The sequence below is a fragment of the Mastacembelus armatus genome, chromosome 10, assembly GCF_900324485.2.
Source record: "Mastacembelus armatus chromosome 10, fMasArm1.2, whole genome shotgun sequence".
Classification (NCBI taxonomy): Eukaryota; Metazoa; Chordata; class Actinopteri; order Synbranchiformes; family Mastacembelidae; genus Mastacembelus; species Mastacembelus armatus.
The window spans coordinates 15873828-15901718 of NC_046642.1; the positions used below are offsets into that span (position 1 = coordinate 15873828).

At 41.0% G+C, this 27891-nt stretch overlaps 1 protein-coding gene across 1 annotated transcript in view; it reads right to left on the bottom strand.

Moving 5' to 3' along the window:
* Positions 1 to 25839, bottom strand: part of flt4 (fms related receptor tyrosine kinase 4) — a 34038-nt gene extending 8199 nt beyond the window's left edge. The window contains exons 1-14 of the mRNA XM_026329879.1: positions 25447 to 25839; positions 13019 to 13115; positions 11419 to 11693; positions 9221 to 9366; positions 8967 to 9129; positions 7800 to 7939; positions 7528 to 7699; positions 6876 to 6993; positions 6481 to 6665; positions 5343 to 5508; positions 3480 to 3615; positions 2800 to 2908; positions 1443 to 1802; positions 799 to 945 (exon numbers count right to left, since the gene is read on the bottom strand). Coding sequence (XP_026185664.1) covers positions 799 to 945; positions 1443 to 1802; positions 2800 to 2908; positions 3480 to 3615; positions 5343 to 5508; positions 6481 to 6665; positions 6876 to 6993; positions 7528 to 7699; positions 7800 to 7939; positions 8967 to 9129; positions 9221 to 9366; positions 11419 to 11693; positions 13019 to 13115; positions 25447 to 25504 — 2272 coding nt within the window. The 5' untranslated portion in view covers positions 25505 to 25839. The remainder of the gene's footprint in view (positions 1 to 798; positions 946 to 1442; positions 1803 to 2799; positions 2909 to 3479; positions 3616 to 5342; positions 5509 to 6480; positions 6666 to 6875; positions 6994 to 7527; positions 7700 to 7799; positions 7940 to 8966; positions 9130 to 9220; positions 9367 to 11418; positions 11694 to 13018; positions 13116 to 25446) is intronic.
* Positions 25840 to 27891: the final 2052 nt, after the last annotated feature.

Sequence of the window (27891 nt, forward strand, 5' to 3'; positions counted from 1 at the left end):
TGTGAAACAATGTTCTGTGACTTGGCGCTACTCCTTCACCTCTCACATCATAAATTCAGCAACATTTTCAACATATCCTGAATTCTTCTCACACCTCTGGACTTCAATCTGTAGCACTCAATGATAATCTCATCCTTCTGTGTGTTGAGCATATCCCAGCAGCCCCTCTGTGTGAACCCAGAGCATCGGCTGTCACTCACTGACCATGCCTTTTCCCCGCTCCCACCACCTCATCTCCTTCAGATAATAAGAAAAGACGCCTGCTGAGAAAGCTAATGAGCCACGTCTATCAGCCTGTGGCCTTTTCTGTGTGTGTGTTTGTGTGTGTGTGGCTGTGTGCATGTACAGCAATACATCCACACAAGAATTCTTGTCGCTGGTTCTGTTTGACACATTAGTTCAACGGTATGAGTGTGTGGGTGTGCAGGTGGGTGTGTGCTCTTTGGCTTGTAAGTCCTGGATTGCCACTTATTATAATTGAGACAGTTTAGTGACAAAAAGAACAGCAACATCTGCCTGAATTGGTAAGTACCATAAATATTAACACTGTTTCGCTACCCATCCACCCTTTTATCTAATGTGAAGCCAGAATATAGCAGATATTTATGGGAACTCACCCAACAAAATAACCTCATGGGAGGCCAGGAGTCTTGCTAAATTAGGAAGCGGATGGGGCAAGCATTCTGACTAACTCTTGGTGTATGAGAGTGCACATACGTGTGTGTGTGTGTGTGTGGCTGCCGGGTCAGCACGTGGGCGTCTGCAGTGTAGTTTAAATGTGTAGGTGTATTCGGGTACCTGACATTTGGTGAAGGGGCTGGTTGTCTTTGAACCAGGTAAGGCGGGGAAGAGGTCTGCCCTCAACATCACACTCCATCTGCAGCGACTCGGTCACATTCACTGTCTGGTTGGTGAGGCTGCGCTTGTAGCGAGGCGCCACCAGGGCTATGGGAGGTGGGGAGAGGCGAAAAGATCTCTACAGTTCTCTACACTGATGTGAACAATGCGATCTCAACCCAAAGACTGCAAATATACATGAAGGAAGGGCAAAAATACAAAAACAAAACAAAACTGAACCTAAAACTGTTCAACAGTCACTGATGCAAAGTTACCACACTTCACATGAAACGTGAATTTATTTGTGTGTTTTAGCCCTGCAGCGTCTCAGCTCTGTGTTCTGTCACTACATATTGATGCTGTGCAAACATCAGGTACTCTCTCCATTATGTGCGGTCGTGGGGATCGGGCTGCGTGGGCACTTCTTTGTGTGTATTTTAAAATCTGCAGCATCTAAGCTCCAGCTCCACTGCGACCTGTGTGTGCTTCCGCTGCCAGGGATTGAGCTGCTCTCTATAATTAGCTGTGGTTAGAGTGACTATTCTCTATACCAAGGCCATGTGGTTAGGTCTGAATCTGGAGCTTTCATCTCTTGTATCTCTCACCTTTGACAGAGATGTATCTGAACAGGCACTGTTTCTCCCCCCTGCGCCTGCTCTGAGCCTCACACACATAATGACCCTCATCCTGCAGCTGTATGGAGGGGATGGTGAAGTCCAATACCCAGCTGTTGGAGGGCTCCTGGAAGGAGAGCTGGCCGTTAAGCGTGTCAGCATAGCGGTGCACGCTCTTGCAGTCCAACTCGGGGGGTTTGCCCTGCTTGTCCTGCAGGGCCTGAGGGTCAATACGATACCACTGTAGCTGCTCATAGGTATAATTGTCAGCGCTGCAGCACAGGGACACTTTCTCCTGCTCCAGGGGATTCTCAGAGGGTTGGACGTCCACACTGAACCCCTCTGGGATAGCTTGGAAGACAGAGAGGGGCAGGGGGAGCAGTTAGGTACCCTTGAGAAACAGAGATTTGTGTACTAGACATTAAAGGACCAGTTCACAAAAACTACAAGGAATCAATTTTCATATGTTGATATCTAGACATACACTTAGTTTCTTCGTTCAGCTTGAGATTTCTAGAAGAAAGTGTCTTGGTCAAGTATGGTGACCCATACTCGGAATTTGTGCTCTGCATTTAACCCATCACAAAGTGCACACACACACACACACCCAGAGCAGCGGGCAGCCAATGCTGCGGCGCCCGGGGAGCAGTTGGAGGTCCGGTGCCTTGCTCAAGGGCCTCACCTCAGTCATGGTATTGAAGGTGGACAGGTGGACCTTACCAGAGCATCCTCCTCACACCTGTAGTGCAAGTTTTGCTGATATCTAAAATATTAGACTTAACTCTAATGTTCTCTTGTTCGTTAATATTGAATATCTGAATCTGAATTTATATCAGCTTTTATTGCACTTTTATTGTACTCTAAATAACAATAAACATTTTTGAAAAGTAAGTGAAACCACTGAATAGCCCAACCTCAAGAAAATGGGCCATGCATTGCAGACATGGATTTTAGTAATATGGCATAGGTTAGAGGAGGAATATGTCAGCCTCTTTTCATAAAGGAAATACTTTTAAAAGGTAAATGTAAAAAATTCATCAGGACTCTCATGGAGTCCTGTGACTAACCAATAAGAAATAATAACAGTCACCAGAAGCATATACTTTTGCTTAAGTTTCCCCTGACCTGTTGGGCATAAGTTAGTGGCTTAAGCCCGTTCAATAATCCATCCATGGTTTTCAGTAGAAAGTAATGCAGCTGCTGAATAGCTGCATAAATTCCCTTCAGCACCGCTGTAATGGGTAAGAGGCAAAAACCCCCACTAAAAGGGGATCTTTGGCAAGTGACCTATTCTGTGCTTTGTGTTCTTGATCAAATGCAGGTAGAAATCTAACCCCACAATACTTACTAGTTACATAGAAGTAGATCAGTCGCTCATCTTTGCCAGCTTTGTTTTCAGCAGAACACTTGTACATGACGGAAACACTGGCATTGCGAATCTGAAGCCTGGTCACTGTCTGTGAGGCGAGAGAAGGTATATTTTAAAAGTGCAGTCTACTCTATTGTAATTCTCTGTCAGCCGACATAAACTGGCTTTTGTGCTGACAGGTCAACTAGAAGCCACTCAGGTGTGACTTAAAAAAAAAAACATTCAAGCATTTGCTTGCATGCGTCTATTCGTATGTTAATTTCCTCTTGTGGCTGTTGTTTATAAATGTTGCAGACATGTGTATATGAAAGTGTGGCCCTTGTGTGAGTGTCTGGGTGTGTTTATAACCAGTCCCTACAGGAAGTCTGCAGAGGAAGACTGCTCTAAATATTTCTGCTGTGGAAATCGTTCTTCATTGACAAATTTTGTTATGGAGCTCAGAATTTGGGACATTTACATAAAAACATTATAGTTGATGGATAAGTCCACTTAAATAAATGTCTTTTATTTCTGGGTTACTTTATAATCATATTATGCCATATTCTTTTAAAGAAATTTAAATCTGACAATCATCGAATCATATGATAATATTCTTCATTTTTGAATTAATGAAAGGGTAGGCCTTTCCAGAGTGACAGTAACCAGCCCTGTTTATTAACCTTTTGTTGTCCATCCACCACTTCGACAGATGTTTCAACAGCCTCGATTTCATTTATAGGGTTTTCAGAGCTAATGTCCTGCCAGTTCTGACAGTCTGCGATCCTGTCGCTCCAGCCCTTTCTGTCTTGTTGGACCCTGGAGAAAAACACAGAAACATTTATATGACAGCTCCCCTTATTGACATGCAGAGAAGAGAGTGGGCAGTGGGAGATAATTCAGAACCATATCAAACCAGATATCCTGAGGTTTTATGAGAATTGTTTTGGATGTATGCATGTACTGGATTGCATTTCAGAAGTGAACATCAGCTTGCATCCCAAAAAGCCGAGGCAATTATTCTAAGTGTCTTGGCAACTAATGAAGGAACTGTGATATCTATTTCTGTTAGGAAGATCCATAGTGTGAATATCATGGTAGGACTAATGAAACATGAAATGGAATTTTGTTTTGTATTTTCTCCTAAATGCTGTACTATTATACATTAGCACATGGCAATAAGAATCATCATACTCTCCTAATAATCAATAAACATTATAAAAATTAATCAGAATTATTGTATATATACATACACCAATTAATTTACAGAACCTTGTATAGGAAAATAATCCATTAAGAGTAGTATGCTCTTGTTTTGGAAGGATAATGTTTCTACTCCACACAAATATAAAATAAATGAAATGACATGCAGTTAGATAAGTCCTTATATCTGTATGCTAAATATGAATCTGCAGCCAGTATCTTATTAGCTTATCTTAGAATAAAGGCAGGCAGTCTGGCTCTCCACTGGTTGCTAATTTTACCCAAAACAACTAAGTTAATTTCAGTGTCTTGCTCAGGCACACTTTATCAGGCAAGTTCTTATAACCTATATTGTGCTACCTCACTAAACAGGTTGTTGTAACACAAGATGGATTTCTATACGTCATACCCTATATATTTGACCATTGGATTAAAAAAAAGAAAATCCAATTCTTATACACCAGAAAAGGTCATCCCAGCCATGCCTCAGTCAGCACCCATAAAATGTCATTAGATGTGAGACAGAACCTGAACAGGACAGCTGGAGATAAAGTTGAGCTCAAACTGCCACTGTTGTGTGTCTCGGCGTGTACCGTCTATAAGAACACAGTTGGCGCCTTGTGTCTGCACTCATGTTGCATGCCCACACAAAAAGGTCAAGAGAACAGCAATGACTTGAAAAATTAACCCTTGGAAGAGGATGGTGAGGGTAGGTAGATGGAGAGATATTCCGAAGATGTGGTCGAAACGTCAGGCCATAGGAAATATTCAAAATGTCCATGAATGTCCATTAAATCATGTTGCAGCATTCAACAGGGGAGAAAGGGAGAAAAAACTCAGGGTTCTATATTCATGCATGCATATGTGTGCATGATACAGTATATACTGTAGTACCCTGAGGAGCTCAAACACATCTAGGTGTCCCATGTTCAATATGAAAGTGAGTCTATGTATGTCACAATGCAAGACTGCTGAGTGACAGGTGAACCAGACACAGAGTAACAGGAACATTATTACTGCATGGAGGAGCAAGAAAGCTGCACATCAGATGCTCTGCTTTCATCGTGTCTTTCCTCTATTTACTGTTTCCTCCTTATCTCCACTCTTTTCATCTACCTCCACTTCTCTTTTTTCACCACATCTCTTCATCATCTCCTCCCTCTCTTCTTCACTCAAAGCCAGCGGATAAATTTCACACTGACCTCTTCTTGTTATTTGGTAAAACTACATCCACTGCATCCCACTCTTCTCCTCTTTTCTGTCATGTTCAATCAAACCTTATCTACTACCATACTGGTTACACACTTTCCATCAGCCGAGCATGTGGTTGAAGTTTTTCTTACAGCCTGCTTTGGGTGCTGTTGATGACACATGGACCCCAGGGCCTCCACTGCCAGCTGATAGTGGGAGCAGGGACACCATAGGCGGTGCACGTTAGAGTCTGGCTGCTGCCGCTGGGGTAAGGACTGGACGGCTCTGCCACTTCTTTCTCGTGAATCTGTGGGAGGACTGGGGAAGTGAAGAGCAAATCAATCCAACTGTACAACAATATTTAGCATCAGAGACCTCTCCTAGTGTATGTTTACTAGGTAAATCATAAAAACACTCATGACAGTCTGTCATAGGGCTGTCACAAATGAGAAAATAACCCTCTTAATACCATTCATAATTATAAGAAATTTAAATTTTGGTTTAAAAATCTTTGATGTGTGGAAGGAATCTAGACTGTGACAAAAACGACAAGTATGTTAGAAAAGAGCAAATCCTGGTGGTGTGAACACAAGAAGATTCATGCAAACTTCATGCAAACTCAAAGAAATAAATAAATAAAATAAAAATGACCACAAATGCATTTAATTGTGACATCTGTCTCAAATTCCACTTCAGGAAGAACAATTGAATCTTATTAAATCATTCAAATCATAGAAAAACAAATTTAGCATGAATCACCATTTCTGGGAATATATCATTATGATACATGATAGTGATAGTGATAGTGATAGTGATACATGGTGGCATTTCATTGCAGTCCCCAGTTAAATTAGGATTTGTTATTCATATAAATACAGAGGATGCTTCTCATTCATTCCCTCATTTGTCTTGCTTGTGTCAACTCTATCACTTTTAATGATCAGTGGTGGGAATAAGATGATGCTGCATCTGCTCTACTAGAAATTTAACAAGAAAATAAAGTAGAAGCAGGTCCCACAGCTTAGCATCTTTGTGCGTCTTCACTTTATTTATATTACTTTACTATTATTTATTGCATTTAGTAACATTTAATCATTTTACTCCATGTACTTCATGGATCCAAGCCACATCTTTTATCTGTAAAGCAGAGTACTTAACATAATACAACTGTATGGGCATTTCTTATAAAACCTCTAGAGTTGTGAAGTTGAAACTGTTGCACAGTCACAGTTTGCACAAAACATCTGCCATCCTCTTTACTGACATACACAGACCAGGAGACTTTGTTACCATTGACAACCAGTGTGATGTTGAGCCTCCTCTCCAGCCCAGCAGCACTGTTTTTCAACACCACCGTGTACAGCCCAGAATCACCCTGACAAACATCCTTAATCTCCAATGCATGGTTAAGGTGCATCTCCAACCTTTTCATCTTGGCATCTGGGCGCTGGTTTATCAGCTTTCCATCTTTATACCTGGACACACACACACACACACACACACACACACACACACACACACACACACACACACACACACACACACAAAGCATAATTGCTATAAAATCCTGCTGAGGTACTCTGCCCCTATGCTAATCTGCAAATCTCAGCTGTGTCAGGCCTAATTATACTTTGGGAAATTGCCCACATTACAATTATCGAACACAACAGAGAATCTCATCTTACCATTGTGTTTCAGGTGTGGGGAAGGCAATCACATTTACTTGCAAAGTGAAGGACTTCTGGCCAGCAGTTACCTCTACCACTGGTCCCATTCTGTAGTTAACTTTGATAAATGGCTTTTCTGCAATAAGACATATTCAGTCATTTACAGAATGTAACTACTGCATCAGGTCTGCGTCTCAAAGCTTAAAGCAATACTCCACCAAACATTTGAGTATCGAACACTCGGGCCCTTTAGGCTTTAAAGGTGGCTCTGAAATGTTTGTTGATGCCGCCTTGGTAAAGAAGAGCAGCTGTGTGAATGTCAGCTTGGATTCACCGGCTTTACTGTGGATTTAAACAACATGAAAATGTGCCAAGATGGCAGTAGAAATATCCACAGAAGCCTTTTCATCCATACTGTATAGTATAGGCTGTGTGTATGGATATTTCAAAGCATTTTCATGCTGAAAGTCTTGGTCATCTGTTGAATCGTATCATTGTTAGACTGTTGATGTCAGCATTTAGTTAAAAGCACTGTGCCTAAGAATCACAGAGTTGCTATCGTGACAGTTCAGTTAGTCATGGTTAACGTAACATTTAGGTTTACAGACTGATCTACAGAAAAAGGGGAAGGCCAGGTATTAAATGTGAATAGGTCTGCCCTACTGCTTACCATGAACTATGACCTGAGTTTTCTGGGTTATAGTTTTCACCATGCCTATGACTTTGCAGAAGTATGGGCCAGTGTCTGTGACGTTGACGCTGTGGATGGTCAGGATGTTAACAGCCTCTGTGACATTATCCAGAGCTGCACGGTGGGACTTGGTCTCCACCAACCTTTTCATCTGTTAAGTAGAAACAAACTGTGAGTATCAGCATCACATCTAGTGTTTTGTGTGCCTTCACGTGCCTTACAACGTGCAACCAACCGCTCCTGTTGCAAACCTGTTTGCCAGGGTACAACCACTGAATGTCCACCCCGGTGTTGAACTCCACCATTGCTGTGCAGTTCAGGGTAAGAGCCTCCCCCACTATCAGCTCTACCGGGTCTGCAGGAAACAGCTTGACATCGTAAATCTGAATTCCTGTCCGGGAAAAAAGAAAAAGGTGGGGGGAGAAGCAGAGGGACAGATGGAGGGAGACAGTGTGAGAGGTCATGGTGACATGGTCAGTGGTTTTTCCTTCCTCACAGGGCCAGAGGAAATGACTGTCCTTTGGACCAGAGGAGCCATCATACTATAAAGACATTGTCTATCAAAGTATACACTATTTCCATTCATGTGTCAAGCCATTTATCAGTTAAGGAAATTAAAGTTGAATACAGTAAAGTCTCAATTCAAGATAAGAAATAAAAGGCAAGAAAGCTTTGGACACTGGCCAATATCTGAGATATTCAAGCCACCTCTTTCTGCCGTTACTGGAAATGACACGGAGTGTAAAAAACATGTATGCTGATGATGTATGTGCAGCAGACTGCGATTGCCTGATTGTTTAAACGCCCCATTAGTGTTCTGAGTGAAGACTTGCTCTCAGTTTCTTCTCTGACTGATGTGGCTGTTACTTTTGGCCATCAGCAGCGGGTATGAGTTTCCTTTTGCCATCTGAGGTGGGGAGTGAATGGCTCTCACACATTAGCAAAGAGCCTCTGGGTCTCTCAGACTTCACTTCCAATGAAAAGAAGAAATCTCACCTCTTATTTTATTTAAAATTTGATAATGCCTTGACTTCTCTTCCTTTACTTTCTTTCCCTTATATTCTGCTAACCTAATGGCACACATCCACACATGAAACAGGGAGTTGTCTTTAAGGAAACTCGATAATACAATAAAATTCTTCAAATTGACAGCATTAAGGCATAATTGGCTTATGGACTACTGTACAGAGTTATAGTGACAGTGCAGTCAGTCTACCATCAATTTTGATTTTCTATCTGATTACTTTTTCAACAATATTACTGCCTCAAATCTAATTAAAATATTTATTCTGGGTCAGTTGAGTTTTTGTAACTGCTGAAGTTTAAGTTTGTGTCATCTTCATCATTTTGGTTGGGATACCAGAGAAAACTGAAGCCTTTAAACTTCTGGAGCTAACATTTAGTTAAAGTTTTTTTACCTGTAGGATGGATCAGATAGGTGGCAGATCGGTACTGTTTGCCTCCCAGAGTGGCAACACAAAATAACCCAAAGACCATCTGACTGTCTACTATCTGTCTGGGAATGGTCCAGCCTCTCTTGTTGTCCCATGTCATCCTGGCCTCTATCGGATTCATGGGATACTGAGATGAAACATGTAAAAATAAGTCCTTCAGCTTAAATCATCACAAAATAGCCTCAGTGTAATATACTGTGAAATCTGTGAGGACAAACCGTATGGAGAGTGACGTTCAGATCAGGCACAGTGACGAGACAAGGCACAGTGACCTGTGTGGATAAGCGTGTAACTAAAATGGTCTCCATGTCACTTCCGTTGCGAGCGCTGTCGCTGGACCTCCTGAGGAAAGGCTGCTCAGGGTCTAGACGCAGATAGAAAGAGGGAACTGTTAAAAGGTATCCCTGATGCCAGCCAGGATCAACGCAGCTGTTACTGAGGTAACTTCATGAACGGACAGACACTGACAATGACCCCCAGAGACATGCAATATGTGGACTTTATCATGATTACCATGCAGTGCAAAGGCTCAGTCTGTCCCCACACAGTAAACGGCATAAAGAAATCCTACTAAACATCAGCTGAAAAACCGACAGCTGAAGGGTTTAATCCTCTGCTAAACAGTCTTACAGTTTCACCCGGAGCCGTCTGTTAGTGGAAAATACCTCTCCTGTGCTTCATTCTTAACACCATGATGTTTCCCTTTTCATTGTCAGTTACTCGTAACTACTATTGCACAGTGCTTTGGGAGACATCAAAGCAACTGTCACAAATTTACACTGCATCTGTTATCACCGCAAAACCTCATATTCTTACAGCATGAGTGCACCCTATAATGAAAACGCTTATCATTTAGTCTTTGCTGTCAATGGCAGCAACTTTTCTACAGCAAACACAAAGATTAAATTTTCTTATTTCTATTTTATTTTCCAAGGTAAGCCTTCTATTATTGCAATACTGTAGCACTTCAAGCGATTGCCAAAACAAAGAGTCCTATCAAGAAACTTAGATATCTCACCCACGGTGTTCTAAATACACAGAACTAACAGAAACAGTACACAACTCCTTGCAGTTTAAGTTCTTCACAACACATCACTGCAGGTATTAGACTGTGATCAGTTTTTGAATGGGAGATATTCCACCCAGGGCAAGAAGAGCTTGCTAAAACATCTAGCAAGCATGACTAAGTGTGTGACTAAGTGTGTATCTGGAAGTGTTTGTGTATTTCACATGCACTCATGAGTGTGCAAGTCTACCCACATACGCTACCTTCATGCTCTTGAGTGGTTCCGTACAGTTATCTGTGTTTAAGTGTTTAGAGGATAGTGTGCAGCACAGATAGGGTAAAGGGTCAGCGTCTGCCTGTCTAACTGAATCCACATGTGTCCCTTCTCATCTTGCCACTCGCTGGGTCTAATTTATGGCTGCAATTTCATCTGCTTCTGATCAGCCTTCTGGTTAGATCTGTGGAAACTGTTTTGGCACCTTGTCAGTGGGAATAAACAGGCATTTCACATGAGTGGGCTGGTCAGCAGGATTCCCCTACATGACAATCATCTGTCTCTCTGTCCACTTCTTCTCTCTTGCCCCACACAAACTGAGGTAACCCTTAAGGCCAGGCCAAAAATAGAGAAATTAAGAGTGATGGCTCTGAATCCCAATATATAACATGTAATGAAACCAAGGGGGAAAAAAACTGTGGTGTAATCAGTTTTACTTTGCAGCTGTTATTAGATCTGAGACTCTCAAAACCTTATGAAAAGCCTCATGAGAAAGTCATTTAAAAGAGAATTGATGCTATGTTTTAGCATTTATAAATCAATGATATGTCCTTTCTCTAATTAGAAAAGTGAATGAGCTGTTCATTCCTTTATCTAACACTTTGCATCTCTTATTTCCAAAACATTTAATCTGTCAGCTTCCAGGCTTCCAGTTCGGATAATGCAGGGGCCTCTTTGATATCGAAGTTTGATTCAAATAGGAGATCTGTTTCAGTAGGACAGCTCTGGTTTTCTTGTGAACCTCCCAAGCAAAAGAGAAACTAAAGACTAAAGGGTCCACATTGCCAAGCTGAAGACCTGCAGATCAGGTCAGGCAAGCAAAAGATGAAACACACTCAGTTTAAAAACAAAGTTTAGAGAGGAAAACATTCTCACAAACTACCCACCCAATACAAAACAATATGGTTGGGAATAGGACGTTCTGTTAAAATCAGCAATTTAATTTTCATATTTGATATGCCCAAGACTCTGAAAATTTTCTTTTAAATCAAGTTAGGGGAAGACTGAAAGTATTTAAAGGATATGAGCCAGTGAGGTGAACAAGTTATTTAAATGTTTTCAATTTTTATTTAAGGTCAAGTTGCGCCAGTGTTAGTGTATCTGTGCATGCATGTGTGCGTGTGTGTGAGACTCACCCCTAATGAAAACATAAACACTGATGGCCGTGGCACCGTCAATATTGGCCTTGACATGTTTGTAATAGCAGCGGTAGTAGCCTGTGTCTATGCCCTGAGCCTGGGTTAAGATCAGCCTCTTGCAGTATGCTTTCCCTGGCTGCCCTGGACACTCACTGACCAAGACAGCCCTCTGGCCTGAGGGCCTGCTGGTTGGCAGCTGGGCCTGACGTTCAGTTAGCTCCTGTTCCTCCAGATCCTTATCAGGCCAGGTCCAGGACAGAGTCTGTTGTCCCCTGATGAGGCGTGTGATCAAAAGACATGCAACAAAGTTGACATTAGCATAATCTTCAAGATAATAAAAGCAAACTAACAGGTACAAGTAGAAATTAGTAGAAATTATTTCATGGAACAAAAATAATCTGATATCCGGAGCTTGTGTGTGCATGTGTGTGTTTGTTTGTGTGTGTGTTCATCCACACATGCTTGTCTGCTTCGAGCTTTGTTACATAAATCCAGTTATGGGTAGACATGTTAAACCCAAGGCATTATGAGCGATACTGAGTGGAATCATAATGGCTTTCTGAAAACTGATAGCTGTGCTTTTACCACCTGCCTCCACCAAGTACAAGAATCCATGTTTGCAGACAGCACCAAAATCTGATCACTGGAAATACCCACAGAAATCACAGAAGGTGATGGAAGCATTATGTTTCTAGCCCTCATGAATATCTGGCTATAAAGATTCTAGAAAATTGCAAATACTAAACCAACGAAAATGAAACTCCCAGGAGATTCTCAGTGGTGCTTGCCATTTACTATTACTGTGTTGGCAAAAGCCCGAAAGGTATTACCAGCTTTCCAAAGACAGCATTTCTTGTACTGCAGAATCAGAATGACTGAGTGATGGCTTGGCAGCACACAGCATCAAAATTTCATAAGGGTCAATTATGGTAATAAAGCGTGAATTCAGATTTAGTTTAATGATATAGTGTTGGCTCTCTGTCTCTGCATGTCTTATAAGGACGTGTCCCTTTTTTGTATGGTTTAGAAATTGTATGGTTTCTTTATGTGTGTGCCTGATTTTCCTTATTGAAACAGAATGTCTAAAGATCGAGGTATGCTCTACAGATTTTAAAGCCCTCTGAGTAAGAACCTGCAATTTTAAGATTCATGAATAAATTTGACTAGGCTGGTTTCCATCAAAAACACATGGCATACATCGCAGTGAATACCGGACTGAAAATGCTTTAATAGTTGTCTTGTATCAATGAAAGAAGAACTAGTCAGATTCTTTATTTAGATAAAAGTAGCAATAGAAACCATTAAAAACACAACATTATAAGTAAATTGTTTCTGGAACCATGAAATGTTTGGCATTTTACATGAAAAAAATAACATCTTCAGAAGAAAAGACACAATTCTCAAGCAACTCTATAAATTCAGTAATGTACAGTATATACCCCACTGAAATGTACTGCATACTATTACTGCATACTATTTTGCACCTTTCCAATGGTATCCAATGACTATTATTTTTCCTTTCTACCAATTCACTTACTGAAATTGCAAAAAGCAAATCATGGACATTTACACTTCCATACCAGAGCTGCACACATACCTGCATGTAATAGTGAGTGTTTCGTGGACTGAAATCACTATGTCGTCTCTGGAGCTGTCAAGGATGGGTGGAGTCATAGAAAAGCCAATCACCAGACCTGAGGGAACAAATACAGCAACTGCATTAGATTCATGTTACACAAGTCATTCGGGGCCCAGTGCTTTTGACAGAGCTACTGGCAGGCTGTCAAATATCCGCAACACATCAGGAATCTGAAATCTGACACGACGGCAGCTCAGATAGCATTTAGTTCATTATATTTATGAGCTGTAAGCCAGTTTGCAGGTAAAGCACTCGGTCCCTGACGCTGAGAAACATCCAGACAGAGAAATCATGGCCCACTCATGAGGCAATGCTGCTCCGAACTCCTTGCCTCCTCCACTAAAACAGCCACAAAGACCATTTGCCCTTGATTCATTCAGTGTATTCTCTGGCTTGTGTGTTGGTTAATATAGCCAGTCTAAAATGTCATTACCATCCCGAAGTGCCCTCCGGGTGCTATTAGCACTTAGCCAGGCTCCAAACCCACATTCTATCATATATAAAAGTGTCACCATGACTTATAACCCACCTGGATATCATTAGACACAAAAACACACACACACAAATAGCAGAGGCTGAGGGGGTATAGGAAGGTGAAGGGACTTTCTTTGCATTTATGAAAACTAATGACCATTTTTCACATAAGACTGCATGTTTGCTCGAAAACAATTGTGATACGTGTTCGGTATTTATTGGGTTATATATTTCCCAACTGGGTGCACAAAGTGGAGAAAACTACTCAAGGACAAAAGAGCAAAAAGCCTACATTTAACACACCTTCAGCCAATATTCTGTCTTCCTTAGACAGACCAAGGCCTCAGTTAAGGTCACCATGTACAACAGAACAGCAAATGTACATTTTGTTCTTTACTGAATCTCCAAGCCTGAGTAATCCAGACAATGAGCTAGATAGCAGACTTCAGCACTAGCAGCAGAAAAGCAGCTAGAAAGATTTTGCAACAGTCAGTTATGATCTTTTGCCAATCAAAACCCAGAAACTCTGGACAGCTGCGATTTTTGTACACAATCCTCCTTCCTGCAACACATCCTTCTGCCCAGGGAGCACAATCGAGAAAGGTTAGTCCTGTGTAAATATTTTGTTGATTGTGTTTGCAGTAAAGGCACAGGCTCTTTCCATTGCTGCAAACACAGATAACGCAAAAGTACTTTTAATTCTTAATTCCTAAATATAGTAAAGTTAAAGTTTACACACTGTAGAATCTTCTGAAAAAAATACAAATGACTCTGGTCTTTATTGTAAATATAAGTGGACCACTAACAGTCAGGTAGCTTAGCACAGACTGGCAACAAGGGGGAAACAGCAGACATGGCTCCAGCTGAACCTAATAAAAACCCTGTAGTAGAAACTCTACAGTTCACAAATTAACACTTTATATAGCGTTTGATTACATAGTGTTCAATTACTCAAAAACAGTTTAAGTGTAAAGAGTAGTGTGTACGTGTAAAAATGACACATAGCGTGGGTTAGGCACTAAAGTAGCCTATTGCCTGGCCTGGTGCAAAGCCATTTCAGTTTTGCCAGAGCCAGCCTTGCTGTTTTCCTGCTTCCTGTCTTTATGATAAGTTATGCTAACTAGTGGCTGCAGCTTTTTATATACACAGAAATGAAAGTGGTATCAATAACCTAAATTAACAAGAGTGTCATTAGGTCCCAAAATGTTGAACTGTTCCTATGTGTTTTACTATTTCTGATGCTCACCCTCTTGTTTTCTTTTATACTGAAAAAATATGGATTCGTGTTTCAAATATCCTTGTTCAGCTCTGCTGGGGATCACTGTTGAGACAACAAAACCATCAAGCAACATCTGTTTCTGTCTTTGCACGGATATTGAAAGACATATAATGCTAATTTAAAACCACACACAGCCCACAAAAAAAAAAATTGAATGAATGTGCACTAGTAGAGCTAATATTGCCATACTGACACAAAACAAACATGTCGGGAACTTGAAGTGGGAAGTGATGGCAGTCCATGAATCATTCCCAGCTTGGCTCCCAGCAGGGTATTCCTTCCCTGTTCTTTCACAAAGCTTTAAGTCTGCCACAGAGGAGAAGTAGAGTTTCTCCAACGTATTGTCTCAGCTCAGATGTGACCCTGCCACCAGCTTCGGTCCCATCTACGCCCCACCACAACACAACACAAAGCAACGCAACTCTACACAACACAGCACAATACAAGAAAACACAACTTTGTCTGCTCTTCCTCCTATAGATGAGTGCTGTCTCATACCTTTTCATTAAGCTTCATTAAGTTAAGTTATTACCCTCATTAGTCCCACAATGGGGAAATTGCATTACCACCCAAAGTGCACACACACAGCAGCAACGCACACCGTGAACAGTGGGCAACCATTGCTGCAGCTCCCGGGGAGCAGTTGGGGGTTCGATGCCTTACTCAAGGGTCTCACCTCAGTCATGGTATTGAAGGTGAGAGAGCGCTGGCAATTCACTCCGTCCCACCAACAATTCCTGCCGGTCCTGAGACTCGAACCCGCAACTTTCGGGTCCATCCATTAGGCCACAACTGCCCCCAAGCAGACAGGGATCTTTCCCTCTGGCTATATACACAGTGTGTATATGGTAAATCTGTGATCTTGTGTCCTAACTAAGTATGAGACAGATGTGGCCTGGAGATGTATTGCAATACTGACAACTTTAAAGCTGCACTAACTGATATTTTTAGTGATATTTTAGGTGATTACCCCACAGATCTGTTGCTTGACTTTACAGCTCATTGTTTTGGTTCAGTCTCACAGCTCTCATTACTGCTAAAAGCTCCAATAAATCTACTGAATGCTACCTTCCCAGCACTAGATAGCAGACAGCCAAATTCGGCGACAAGCTTGCGACCACAGTGGAGCATTTAAAAAGAGCCAGATGTTTCCCTTTGGGGTTGGTGAAGACCAAACCAGAGCTAAAAGTTGAACGTTGGCCTTACTGCACATTTGTTGGGCAGACAGAAACACATTTTTAAATAAATATTCATATCACTACCTATTTGCTAAATATAGCAAATATGTAATGGTTTGCTTAAAAAGTAATTATAGCAAATTGGCATAACTTTTTCTTCTGAGCGATGTACAGATTGGATAATGAGCTCCGAGCTAAAGATAGCTCAGTCTCCATAATAGATGCTTCCCTCACAGTCTGTTGAGAGATCACACACTGACTGACAGAATGCAAATTGTAAATCTTTTTTGAAATGTCACGCCTGACTGGCATGTCCTGAGAGGCAATACAGAAAGATATTTGGAGGTGTACTTAAGGAGGACACCAGGAAAAGAAGCATTTATCCTAAAGAGGAGACTTTAGCTTTGGCTATTTGAAATGCTCCAACACAGAGTAGAATAAACCGATATGTCAATCACAGTGCGGCAAGTGTCAAATAACTGAGGGAAAAGAAGGCATTACACCCACACTGAGTCAAACTAGGAGCTCTTTGAAGTCAAGCAAAACATTTCACAGATCATTCAAACTGATACAATCCATGACAAATATGCCGGTGTACTCTGAGCTCAGCACTCCTGACATGGGCTATTTCCAGGGTGAGTTTGAGGCTAATGTGAGCCAGATTATTTGTCAAGACTTTGGACCTCTTATATATCACTTGGTACCCTAAGTGGCTCTTTCATGACTGCTGAAGGAGGTGCAGCAAAGTCATAATGTAACGTGTACCACGGGCTTCTCTGCTGTTTGGACACATCAGATGGATGAGAGGCAGGCAGAGGGCATTTGTGCAGCTTACATACAGTAGGGTAGGTGACTTTGGCCAGCAATGCCTCAGTAACTGGTAGTTCATTCTCCATGTTTCACAACAAAAAAACTGTTATTTGAATATCTTCCATGTGGACTGCTGCATAATGTATAGACCATGTTTCCAAACTGTGAGACATCAGATATGGAGGCCTGTCAGCCTGTCAGCAATGTAAATGATTTAAGAAAATATATAATCCCATTAGCGATTGTTTAAAATCTGTCAAATATAATTAAAAGCACACGTTGCAGCAATGTACAGCTATGTGAAGCGAATACCAAAGAAAAGCAAACACATCAATTTATGCTGGTTCATGGCCGATAACATATCATGTCATGATAATAAACACATTTTCCTGCCATGACCTTTAATGCTGCATTGCATGACAGATAGTTATGACTGTTATCATTCAGTTAGCTCATTTATCTTTAAATGCATTAAACAGTGAAGTAAAAAAAAAAGTTAACAGTCTCCATATATTTTACAAGCTTCGTTCCTCAACAGCACTTTCAGCTGGAGGACAGTCAGCACACAGCAACAGTTGAAGAGGTGGACGGTGAATAAGCAGAGCTGCAGCTGTGAAATCTGGTTTAAGGAGACTGTGAGGCTCTTCTGTACACAAGCCTGCAGCTTCAACAAGAAAATGACTGTCTCATCAAAGCTCTAGCTCAGTCCTAGCTCAGAGCTTAATGTCGATTTTATTTTCTTTTATTTATTATGCAGATGATTAGATTTTACCCCCTTAACTACAGTTTATATTATCTTGATTGTTATTGTTAAACTATTTCAGAAAGGATAACCTTGTTATGTGCAATTAGTTTTCCAATAACACTTACAGCCACTGATTTCCATTCATTTCTGTGACCCATAAACATTTTTGTAACTTTTCTTGAGTTTGATTCTCAAAGGTCTATTACTGATGTGGTAACACAGTAATAAGTGGAGACTGATAATAAGAAAAATTCACACTACATTCAAGCACAATCATAGACTATGGCAAAACCGAATGCAGAGTTAATGTTCATAGATTACACATCAAAAAAGAGTACTAATTTTCATGCTTAGTACAAACAAATGGAAGATGCCTGGAAGATCAGGAAAAAAAAGCCTTTAAAAGTTTAAATCACAACAGTATTGAATGAGAGATGGTTAGTAGTCAGGTAAATTACATGGGATTTGTTGAAAATGCAAAAGAACATCCTTAATTACTAGTATGGCCCATTGTTCCAGCCACATTCACAGATAATTTTCTGTATCCAGAAGCCACGGCCAGATGAATATCTATCTGTTCAGAGTGATTGCCCAGCCTAAAAAATGGTGATTGGCTTGTTGACAACCACCTTACAAATGTGAACACGGGGCAGTGAGCCAAAATAATATTTGAGCTTGGTTCCCTTCTTTTCCCATGCATTCCAGCTGGTGGTGCAGAGATAAGCACCAGCTTTGGGTGATTAGCTTCTACCAACACAAGGCTACATCACATTTTAACATACTCAGATAAAATAAAGTTGATTTACCCTTCTATTATCATTTGATTACACAAGGCGTAAACACATGAGTTTAAATACATAAAAGCCTTCAGAGATATAAACACTGCATTAAACGTGCCAGTGGAGTTTTAGGTTAGAGCAACTTATCAACAATTTGAAATGACAAGGACTACAGTACATTTACAAATCTTGTGAGTCAGCACATTGCATGTTTGACACTGATCACTGTGCATTGTCAAAAATAATGAAGCTATGACTTCCACAATTACTGGAGATTTAAACAAGGGCTTTTCATTGGCAGTCACTTGACATAGTTTTGTCTCAGGGAAACAGCTCACTGAACATGTCCTTGTAAACATTTGACATTGCTCTTGAAAAATGCAGTTTTTCTGTTGTGAAAACCCATTCTCACTGTGGGTGTAATGTGAATATACCCTGCACCAACTCCAGCTGGCTGCACCAAGCAAACACGAACATCTGAGTGACCTAAAACAACTTTTCAGGATGATATTTGTTTAAATTTTAAAAAATGAGGGAATGATAAGCGCTTTGGTAGCTAAAACGTAGTTCAGATAAGAATGGGGTGGTGGAAAAAGTTTGGTTAGTTTTGCTCTCAGACATGCCAACCATGTCATTATATAGAGATGGCTACTTAAGACATATGGGTTCACACAGCTGGTCTTTCTGCCTTTTCTGTGCTGCATGCCTCTGTCATGATGGAAGTGTCAGATGTACATATAATATGTCAGCTAACTTCCAGAAGTCTGAATTTTTCAAGGACAATTGTGCCTGTTCACTCAACATGTGCGTCAGGCTGCACTTTGAAGTGTCAGCTCCACATACTTGCTTGACAGGGAGAAAATATGCGTGACTAACCACTTGTCAATTGAAATGTATAAAGAGCAAGTCAGACAAACCGCTTCAGAAGCGCTTTATTTAGGTTTGAAGTGTCAGGATACCAGGAGGTGCAGGGTATGGCTGCAGCCAAGAGTTTTGCAACATTTAAGTGATGGGAAATATGCTAAAAATGTGAAATTTTGAAAAATGCATTTTATTTTGGAAAGTTAAAAGCTTCTGCAAGTGAGATGCAGGAAGTTAACAGTCAGGTTTTTAAGTTTTATATTAAAAGTGCAAAATAAAATTGCTTTACTCTCCTGCTGCCCCTGCTGATACCTAGATGTTTGTATGAACAGAAAGCATACAAATGTTTTAAAAACCATAGCCATGTAACTTTCTTTTTCCATGCTGTAAACAGGAAATAATAAAGTGCTAGTGAGGAAGAAAATATTAGTTTTTATTAGAATGCATTATGCGCTTGTTTTGTGAGGAATTAGGGAAAATTAATTGTAAAACCGCTCAAGTAAGTAGGAGTAGAGTGGTATATATAGTACTTGTTCTCCTCATTTAAATGCCTCTGCATATCTGTGTTTACCTTATCCTTTGCCCTCTTCCTGGCTCTGTACCAGAACTGGACTATAGGGGACACCTGCTGACTAAAGATAAATCATACACACACCAGGGAAAAAGTACGGTTGCCGTAACCTGCTCTAAGCCAGGTAAAAATGTAAAGCTTCTCTGACAAGCAGACAGATATAAGCAAGTATCAAAGGTACACAAGGATGAGAGCTCCTCTCGCTGTAGGTCTGACACGGGACATATTAAATCTTGTGTGAAAAGGCAGTGAAATGTTTTTCGCTCCGAGCAAATTTCCTGTTTTCTTTAACATGTTCATGTTTCTCCCACTTCCCTTTTTCATGGACAGTGAAGGAGATGTTGCCGTTAGTGTTTCCTTGCTTCTCTGTAGTTTTGTCAGCCACATGACAGGAACAGGAAAAGAGGAACCTTGTGTGAAGAAATAAAATTTTTCTCAGTCTCTCAGTTTGCTCTTAGCATAGGAGCTGTTAAAATAAAACCAGACACAGCAAATGTAATTACGTGCTTGGTCTGTTGTGTAGTTATATAAAATGTCTTGCTACTACGCAGTTGTGACTTCTCTTCAACTGACATCAAGGGTTAAACAGTTGAATGAGACAGTAAATGTATTAAGTGGGACTGAAATACAGGTTTTCCTGTAGAGTAACATGTGAGTGACAGCACAGCTACACAGTTATTTCAGTGACAAAGTGTCTGGCAAAGGGCCAAGGCAGGGGCACTCTGAAATAGCCCTGTATGTCCGGCAGAGGACAGGAGGCCAAGCAGGCCACAGTGCAGACCTGCTCTCTGGATGTAGAGTTACCCGCCTCAGTCTATGACATGCTCCCCCCTCCCCTCTCTCGCTCTCTTTCTCTCTCTCTCTCTCTCTCTCTCTCTCTTTGTAAAAGAAATGAAGTCCACTTCCTCTGTCATCTGGACACAAGGCCAGTCCAAAGCCAGGCGACAAACTGACTGTCAGCCCGGCTTTGATTTCATTGTTACTACAGGGGAGGATGACAGCCAATGTGTCCCTGTCCTCTCCACTATTGGAGGAGTTAGGCATTTGCAGCATCCTGCCAAAGGAGGGGAGCAAAATTAAGGATGCGGCGACAAGCCATCTGGGCCTGTTTCCTATGTTTAAAACCCCTGTCCCTGACTAAATGTTCCTGTACCTGCCTCACAGGCACACCGGACAACTCAAGGTCCTTCCTCTGTGGACGACCATTTTTTTGGCCACTCATCATTTTTATCTCTGAGAAATGATTTCCGTTGCTGAGAAATGAACGAAGCATATTTTTGTAAATGCTTTGTTCTTGCTCTTGGTAATGACATTTCTGTAGGGAAACTTCTAAAACATGCAGAGTTGACCACAGACCAGATGCCAAACTTTCAGGAGCCCATTACTGTGCTTGTTACCTAAGTCCTGGCGATTAGGGCCATAAACAAGTCTCTGCTGATGTGTCAGATGTTCCCAGTGAGCTAAATCAGTCTACAGCAGCTTAAGTTGCTGAAGAAAACAAGAGCAAAAGGCAGGATTGCCAGGTCAAAAATCTTGGGGCTGAATGCCTAAAGGGAAGGAAGCTGGCAATTTCCTCAGGCTTTGCCAATTGACTCTTTCCCATGGAACTTAAGCATCCTCCAATGACAAGGCAAAAGGTATGAGTGACCAATGAACACAGCTGCCTGAGACTCAGCAGCAATGTGAACATCTTAGCAGTAATGGGACCTCTTAATTGGATAAGTGCTCTAAACGACGCTTGCTTCTAAGCAACACTATAACAGCCACCATGTCCCATGATGCTTATGCCTTCAGAAGGCAATAGATGCTGAAATACACTTTTACTCCAGAGCCTCACAATAAAAGTTTTAATTACAGCTCCTGAATCTCTACTGTTATCAGCCTTGCATTAGTATTAGCACAAGTTATCAGCAATGTAGATGTTTGTAGCTGTGAATTTAAAGCCCTTTTATTTTGGACTTGCTAATTAGTCAATAAAATCATCTCCCTATCAAATGAAATGAACTAGCTCTGCCAAAATTCAAACTAAACAGAAAAATGTCAAGTACACTTATGTTTGTCTCAGTGACAGGCACATATAAGTCATATAACACTCACTCACAGATAGACATTTTCACCTCTTAATGCTGGGGTTAATACACTTGGGGAGTCATACTGTACCTCAAGAACTTTGAACTGTTTCTATGCTTTGCTGACTACATGAAACTCCTGTGTGATCATGATGACAGAAGAAGAGAAAAAGAAAATTAATGGGCTGAACCGCATCTGCATGGTAACTATTTCAAGACTGTACAAAAACGTTAAGAAAAATGAACAGTGCCAGAGCCTGCTGTGGCTAACCTTTCATTTGCACAGTAGGGACACTGAAAATGACTGTGAATGGGCACCTTCAAGAAGTGTTAATCACTTTCTTTGTATATTTCACAGGCAAGGAAGACACTGACAGTGAAAAGACAATAATCCTGTAGAATCTGAATGGACTGCTACTGGACATAATGTGGACGCAATAACATAGTAAGTATTGAGCCAGTAGCCCAAAATCTCAACTGTATAATGCCACTGCAGGAAAAATCCTGGGATCACTAAAAGTTGCAAGTTCAAACGCTGTGGATGCATGATTACTGTATCTGTTCAAAATTTAAGGGCAACACCTCCAATATTTATTTTTTTAAAGTCTGGATTGACTGACTAACCTTCCCATACATAGAGCTCTAGTCTGGCTAGAAATTAGGCAAAGTTAAAGATGGATGGAAATATAAAAAAATACCACAGGTGGTTTCCATCCAGTATATAACATCATCTTAGACACATATTTGGCTTTTGCTGGTGTGTAAAGCTTAACTCTCAGCTCTAGTGATATCTGTGGTGTTGGTGCTTTAGCGTGATGAGAAAGTGACCAGACATCTGAATGCCCAAGGGGCCTCGCTACTCCATGCCAATGATGAGTGAACCACTGGACTCCCCTATTTATTTGGACTTTACTGCACAGAGCTTCCCACACGGAGCAGCAGCAGCAGCAGCATTCCTCTCTCATCCAAGCTGCTCTCCAGCTGATAGAACAAGATACTAAAGTACAGACACTATGGGTCCCAAGGTTGATCCACACTGAGAATAGGAGGCTATTGCTGGCTAAAACAACTCAACCCCTAGAAGTGGATGACTAGAATAATACCTCAAGTTGGGAGTCAGATTTCTGAGATGGTCTGATCAAGTGGAGGTATGCGTACAGAAAACACGGCTAAAAGCAAGATCAACAGTATACACACAAGCCAGAGAAAGCCAAAGACCATGTGGCTCTAGAGCTTAGATTAAGAGAGAGAGAGAAAAAAAAGATTCACTAGACTTTTTCAAGTTGAAGTAGCCAATTATGCTGCAACAAATACAAGGAAATTATGAGGGAGTTGAATAAATCAGTGACTCCCAATTTACTTCAACAGTAGCTACCAGAAAGGTTCCACCAGGATGTCTTTTTTAAGTAAGAAGATTTCTGTAGCTGAATGATAAATGATTTGGAACCACCATAACTCAAAGCAGAGACAGAGCGTGACAGGAAGATGGTAGAAAATGGCTTGGGGTGAAAACTTGAAGCTCCATAAATGCAGCTGCTGTGTAAATTATATCCTCCCCCCATAAAATGACAATGATTTCTGGGCTGGCAGGTCTACAATCTACTCTGCTTCAATCTTCCCTGCTGATCATAATAATGGGAAGCCAGTGTTCTCATCACGCTTGCATCAGACTCACAAGTGTCTATTTTAGTCACACATTTATTTTTGTTGAAGGAAATTTAGGTTGTTAAGAGGGTTTAACAAAACCTCCAGACAAATCACAAAATTTGACATGTTATTTGAGCGACTACAAATATAATCTTGATTTAATGTTTTAAAGGCAGATAGTGCTGCATTCAGGGTTCATCCTTTCTATCTTGGAACTGTGTCATTATCCAAATTCATGGGGGAATATACTTAAAATTCTTTTTTTTTTTTTTTTTGCATGAATTGTACTTTCAATACCACATTATCCTTCATGTGATTATATAAGTATTTAACAAAACAGACTGGTGACCTGTCCAGGGTGTACCCCTGCCTTTCACCCAAAGAGAGCTGGGATAGGCTCCAGCACCCCTGTGACCCTGGTTAGGAATAAGTGAGTATAGATAATGGATGGATGGATAACAAAACAGTTAATCATAACACATAATTCAAGTTCATTTCAATCAGACGTGATGGGGACAAGGCTGCAATACAGAGCCCGAATATGGCTTCTTTCTCTCACCTCCAGGCTTTAATGTGACACTCTGTCTCTCAGGTACATACGGTGAGGCTGAAATTGAAAAATGTGTTTCTCTGATATGAAGCTAGGGGTTTTCTCTGCCTCCAGGATATTGTATTTCTTCTTTTTAATGTTTTCAGCATCTACTGAGAAATACTGTGGGCCTGTAGCCTACGGTTGAACTAACAGGGCTGCACAGAGGTCTTTCATTAGATAACACCACGCATACACTGAAATGTTTGTGTGAAGCTTTACAATTTTTTTGCTTTTGCTTCTGCTAAGGTTCAGGTAGAACTTTAAAAGAACATATCTGGTTAAAAAAGAGGAGAGACTTAATTTTCACAAAAAAGCCATTTGTCAAATATTATATAAATCTATCACCACTGAAGGACGATAATATTTACTGTGACTCTCCTGAAATTAATTTTGTGATGCTATTAGTCCTCATTCCTCTCTGAAAAAGCGGAGCCACTGGTTATCTGTTTGTCCGGATGTGTGTGACCCACCCAGCACAGCGCGATGATATTTATGAAAGGAGGGAGAGCCATCCCTTCACACTGGGCTTATGATTTGGATAACCATATGGCGTCTGCCCCTCACAAAACTATCCCCAGTTCCTTATGAACAGCTGTTCAGCACCCATCAGTGATGAACAACTCAAAGATACTTACACACACACTAGGCAGAATTTCAAACAACCTCGGCCACTCTTCCAAATAACATATGTATTGTGTTATACATGTATAAAACAATGTGCCAACTTGTTTCCAAAAAATTCCTGAAATTCTTTTTCATGCTTTACAAAAATAAAATTGCATGAAGAGACCACTTCCATTTGGAGAGCTCTGATCCTCCACCTCCACATGAGCCAGCTCTCCTCTCCCTCTGTGACCTACATAAGTCTATAAAACTGTGATGTAAACTCACTCAAACACAACATACAAATATCTGCTTCTTTCAGCATCATCAATCCACACCTCTGTCTTCATCAAGCTGCATGCAAACCTTCAGGGAGACTCCCACAGAGTCCCACACTGAAAGGCAAAGAGGGAAACTTTCAGTCATTAATGAGTGATGCATGCTGTTTCCTTCCATACAAGAACATTCATATGGAGTGTGACTGAAAACAAGGCATTTGAAGTAGGTTGAAATCTAAACATTTCATTTTATTTTTATATGACGTGTTAGTTTTAAAATATGTTCGAAATATCCCACTTATTTTACAAATTTTAAAAAAAAGGTCTAGATCTACTTGGCTGCCCGGTGAGACCGCAGCTTAACACCAATAAAACTTTGAACCTCTAAAAATAAAACTTCAACAAACATCGGACCAATTGTTTACTCAGAGTCAAGGTAAACATTCAGCTTAAAAAAAAAAAAAAAAAAAAGTGCGCTCAAAACTTTTGAGTGTCCTCACCTGACGCATACGCTATTCCAATCCAAATCCGACAGAAAAACGTAAAATCTGTCTTCATCTCCAGATCTCCGGTCCAGAAGCGCAAAAAGCTTGATCGATGTTTTTGAGTTTAAAAAAAACAAAAACAAGTTTTAATGCCGGTGGAGACGCTGGAGGGTGCTTGAAAAGAATGTTCGTGGATGGGAAACACTCAGGTGAACCTCGGTCAATCGATGCCTGTCTGTACTCTGCTCACAGGGAGCACACAGCCCGAAAACTGAGGAGAAGGACAAAAAAAAGTATGTTTCCGTTTTGTCAAAAGGATGCATAAGGCATTGAATGGGATTTACAATGATTTCCCTTTCCTTTGCTCGTGACTGGGAAGCATGCAAAGCCATCCATCCAGTTCATAAAACAAGCTGAATTGGAGGGTGTGTATGTATGTTGGTGGGTGTGGGTGTGGGGTGTTTGGGGTGGGTGGGGGCGGGGGGAGGGGGTGGATTGGGGAGGTCTCCCTAACATCCATGACAAATTTCCTTCCTCCAAGATCCCATTCGTTTCATCCTCTGTGTTAAAAATCTGCACTGGGCTCATCATATAATACATTTACAGGATAATAAAGGATTATACATGGAGGACAATGTCAGCTCAATGACCAGGGGATTTCTGCTGCTGCACAGGAGCTGTGCATTTCCATATGTCGCCTCAGTGCAGATGGAAATTGATTTTCATTTCATGCATTTTCCTAAGCAGTGAAATGCCTCCTGACACCCAAAGAGCTCAGCAGGTAATCCTAATAGCATGAGAAATTCTTCTAAAGCCAAACCAGGAGCACAGCAGTGTCACCACAGGAAGCAAGCACAGCAAATAAGACAGGGCAAAGACACGCAGCCTCTGGGGGCATATTACAACATTACATGCTATTTTCTCCTGTGGTCTGCTGTCTTTAGGTCATCAAATAATAAATGCACCTTATCTCTTATTGTTGATGTAATTTCATCTGTTCAGGTCAGATGTCTGCTGTTAATTTGAGGTTTAAAAGCTACTTTTTATGCAGGGGGACAAATTCTTTTAGACGTTCACCAAGCCGAGCAGAGGTGCCTGGGGACTAGCTCTTTGTTAAGAGTTTGTAATTATTCTCACAAAGGGTCAGATGTAATGATGCCTCCAGCAGAACCAAACAGTGCAGAGTTCTTCCAGCCTTGTTTAAGCCCTGTTAACTCCCCGCCACCCCCACATTCCTCCTCCTCAGGGAGTCCTCAGAGTGTGAATGAAAATCATGCAATAAGAACACAACATGGCCACAGCGAGCTCCTATCAACCCTCTTTTATTTTACAGGGAAAGGGTTTTAAAAAATTGAAAACCCATGCCTCATATACAGTTGGAAATGAAAAGTCGAACGTGGTATGAGGGGTGTGCACTTGGGTGATTAAACATGCACAAATGCACAAACACACACTCAAGGAGGGCACTCACAGAGATATTGCATTCCTGAGCCCTTTACCTCAACCACCACAACTACATGTCTAATCCTGACCCTAACCTAACCTTAACACAACCAAGTCTTTACCCTCAAAAAGGGGTGTGACAGAAAGTAAGGACCAGCCAAAATATCCTTATTTTCCCAAAATGTCTTCACTTATATGGTATAAATTTCACAATAGCCATACAAGTACACATGGGGTTTTGGCCATAGGGTTGTGTTTCACTCATTAACTGTCTAATGTAGCTGCAGCTTCAAGCTTCCTCTTGTGGATCCACAGAAGAACCAGCATGTCCATTCATGCCAGAATAATCAATCCCAGATAGAGCTGCTTTCCAGCACCAGGGATGTGCTGTCAACTCAAATCAAATCTATAGCACACTCTATCTCCACTAAAGCTGACTGACTCCAGACTCCTTCCTATTTTTTCTCAGTATGGTTATGTTGTTATTCGCACAGATTTCTGGGCTATGGAGAATTTAACATAAGGAGTGTGAGGAATAACAGAGAGTCACAGGATCATTTCATGTTTTTGTGAGCCCTAGTTTTTTTTCCCCCAGATCCCTTATGGCAATCCACCTCTCTGACCTTAAAACACAATGTTGTGATTGAATGGTTGTAATTAAAATGTTCCCCTGGTCTCAGCCCCGCAGCTCCCTCGACTTCAGAGAAAAATAAACACACTAAATCGCGTTGACATTCTAACAAAGCGTTGTCCAGGGAGTTACCAAATCTCATTCCGAATATAAAACAGATAATATCATAAACGCATGAAAACACTTGAGTGGCCAATATAATAATAAACTCCACACATAAGCATTCAGACAAGCCATTCAGACAACAGTGAAAACAAACAATAGGCCTTATGCAGGATAACATTATCACCCCTGCTGTGTTAGATAAAAAGGTTTGAGTTTATAATCCCACTGGTTCCTGAGAGACAACTGAGGACTCAAGGACCTGTCCTTGAAGTGCCAGCACT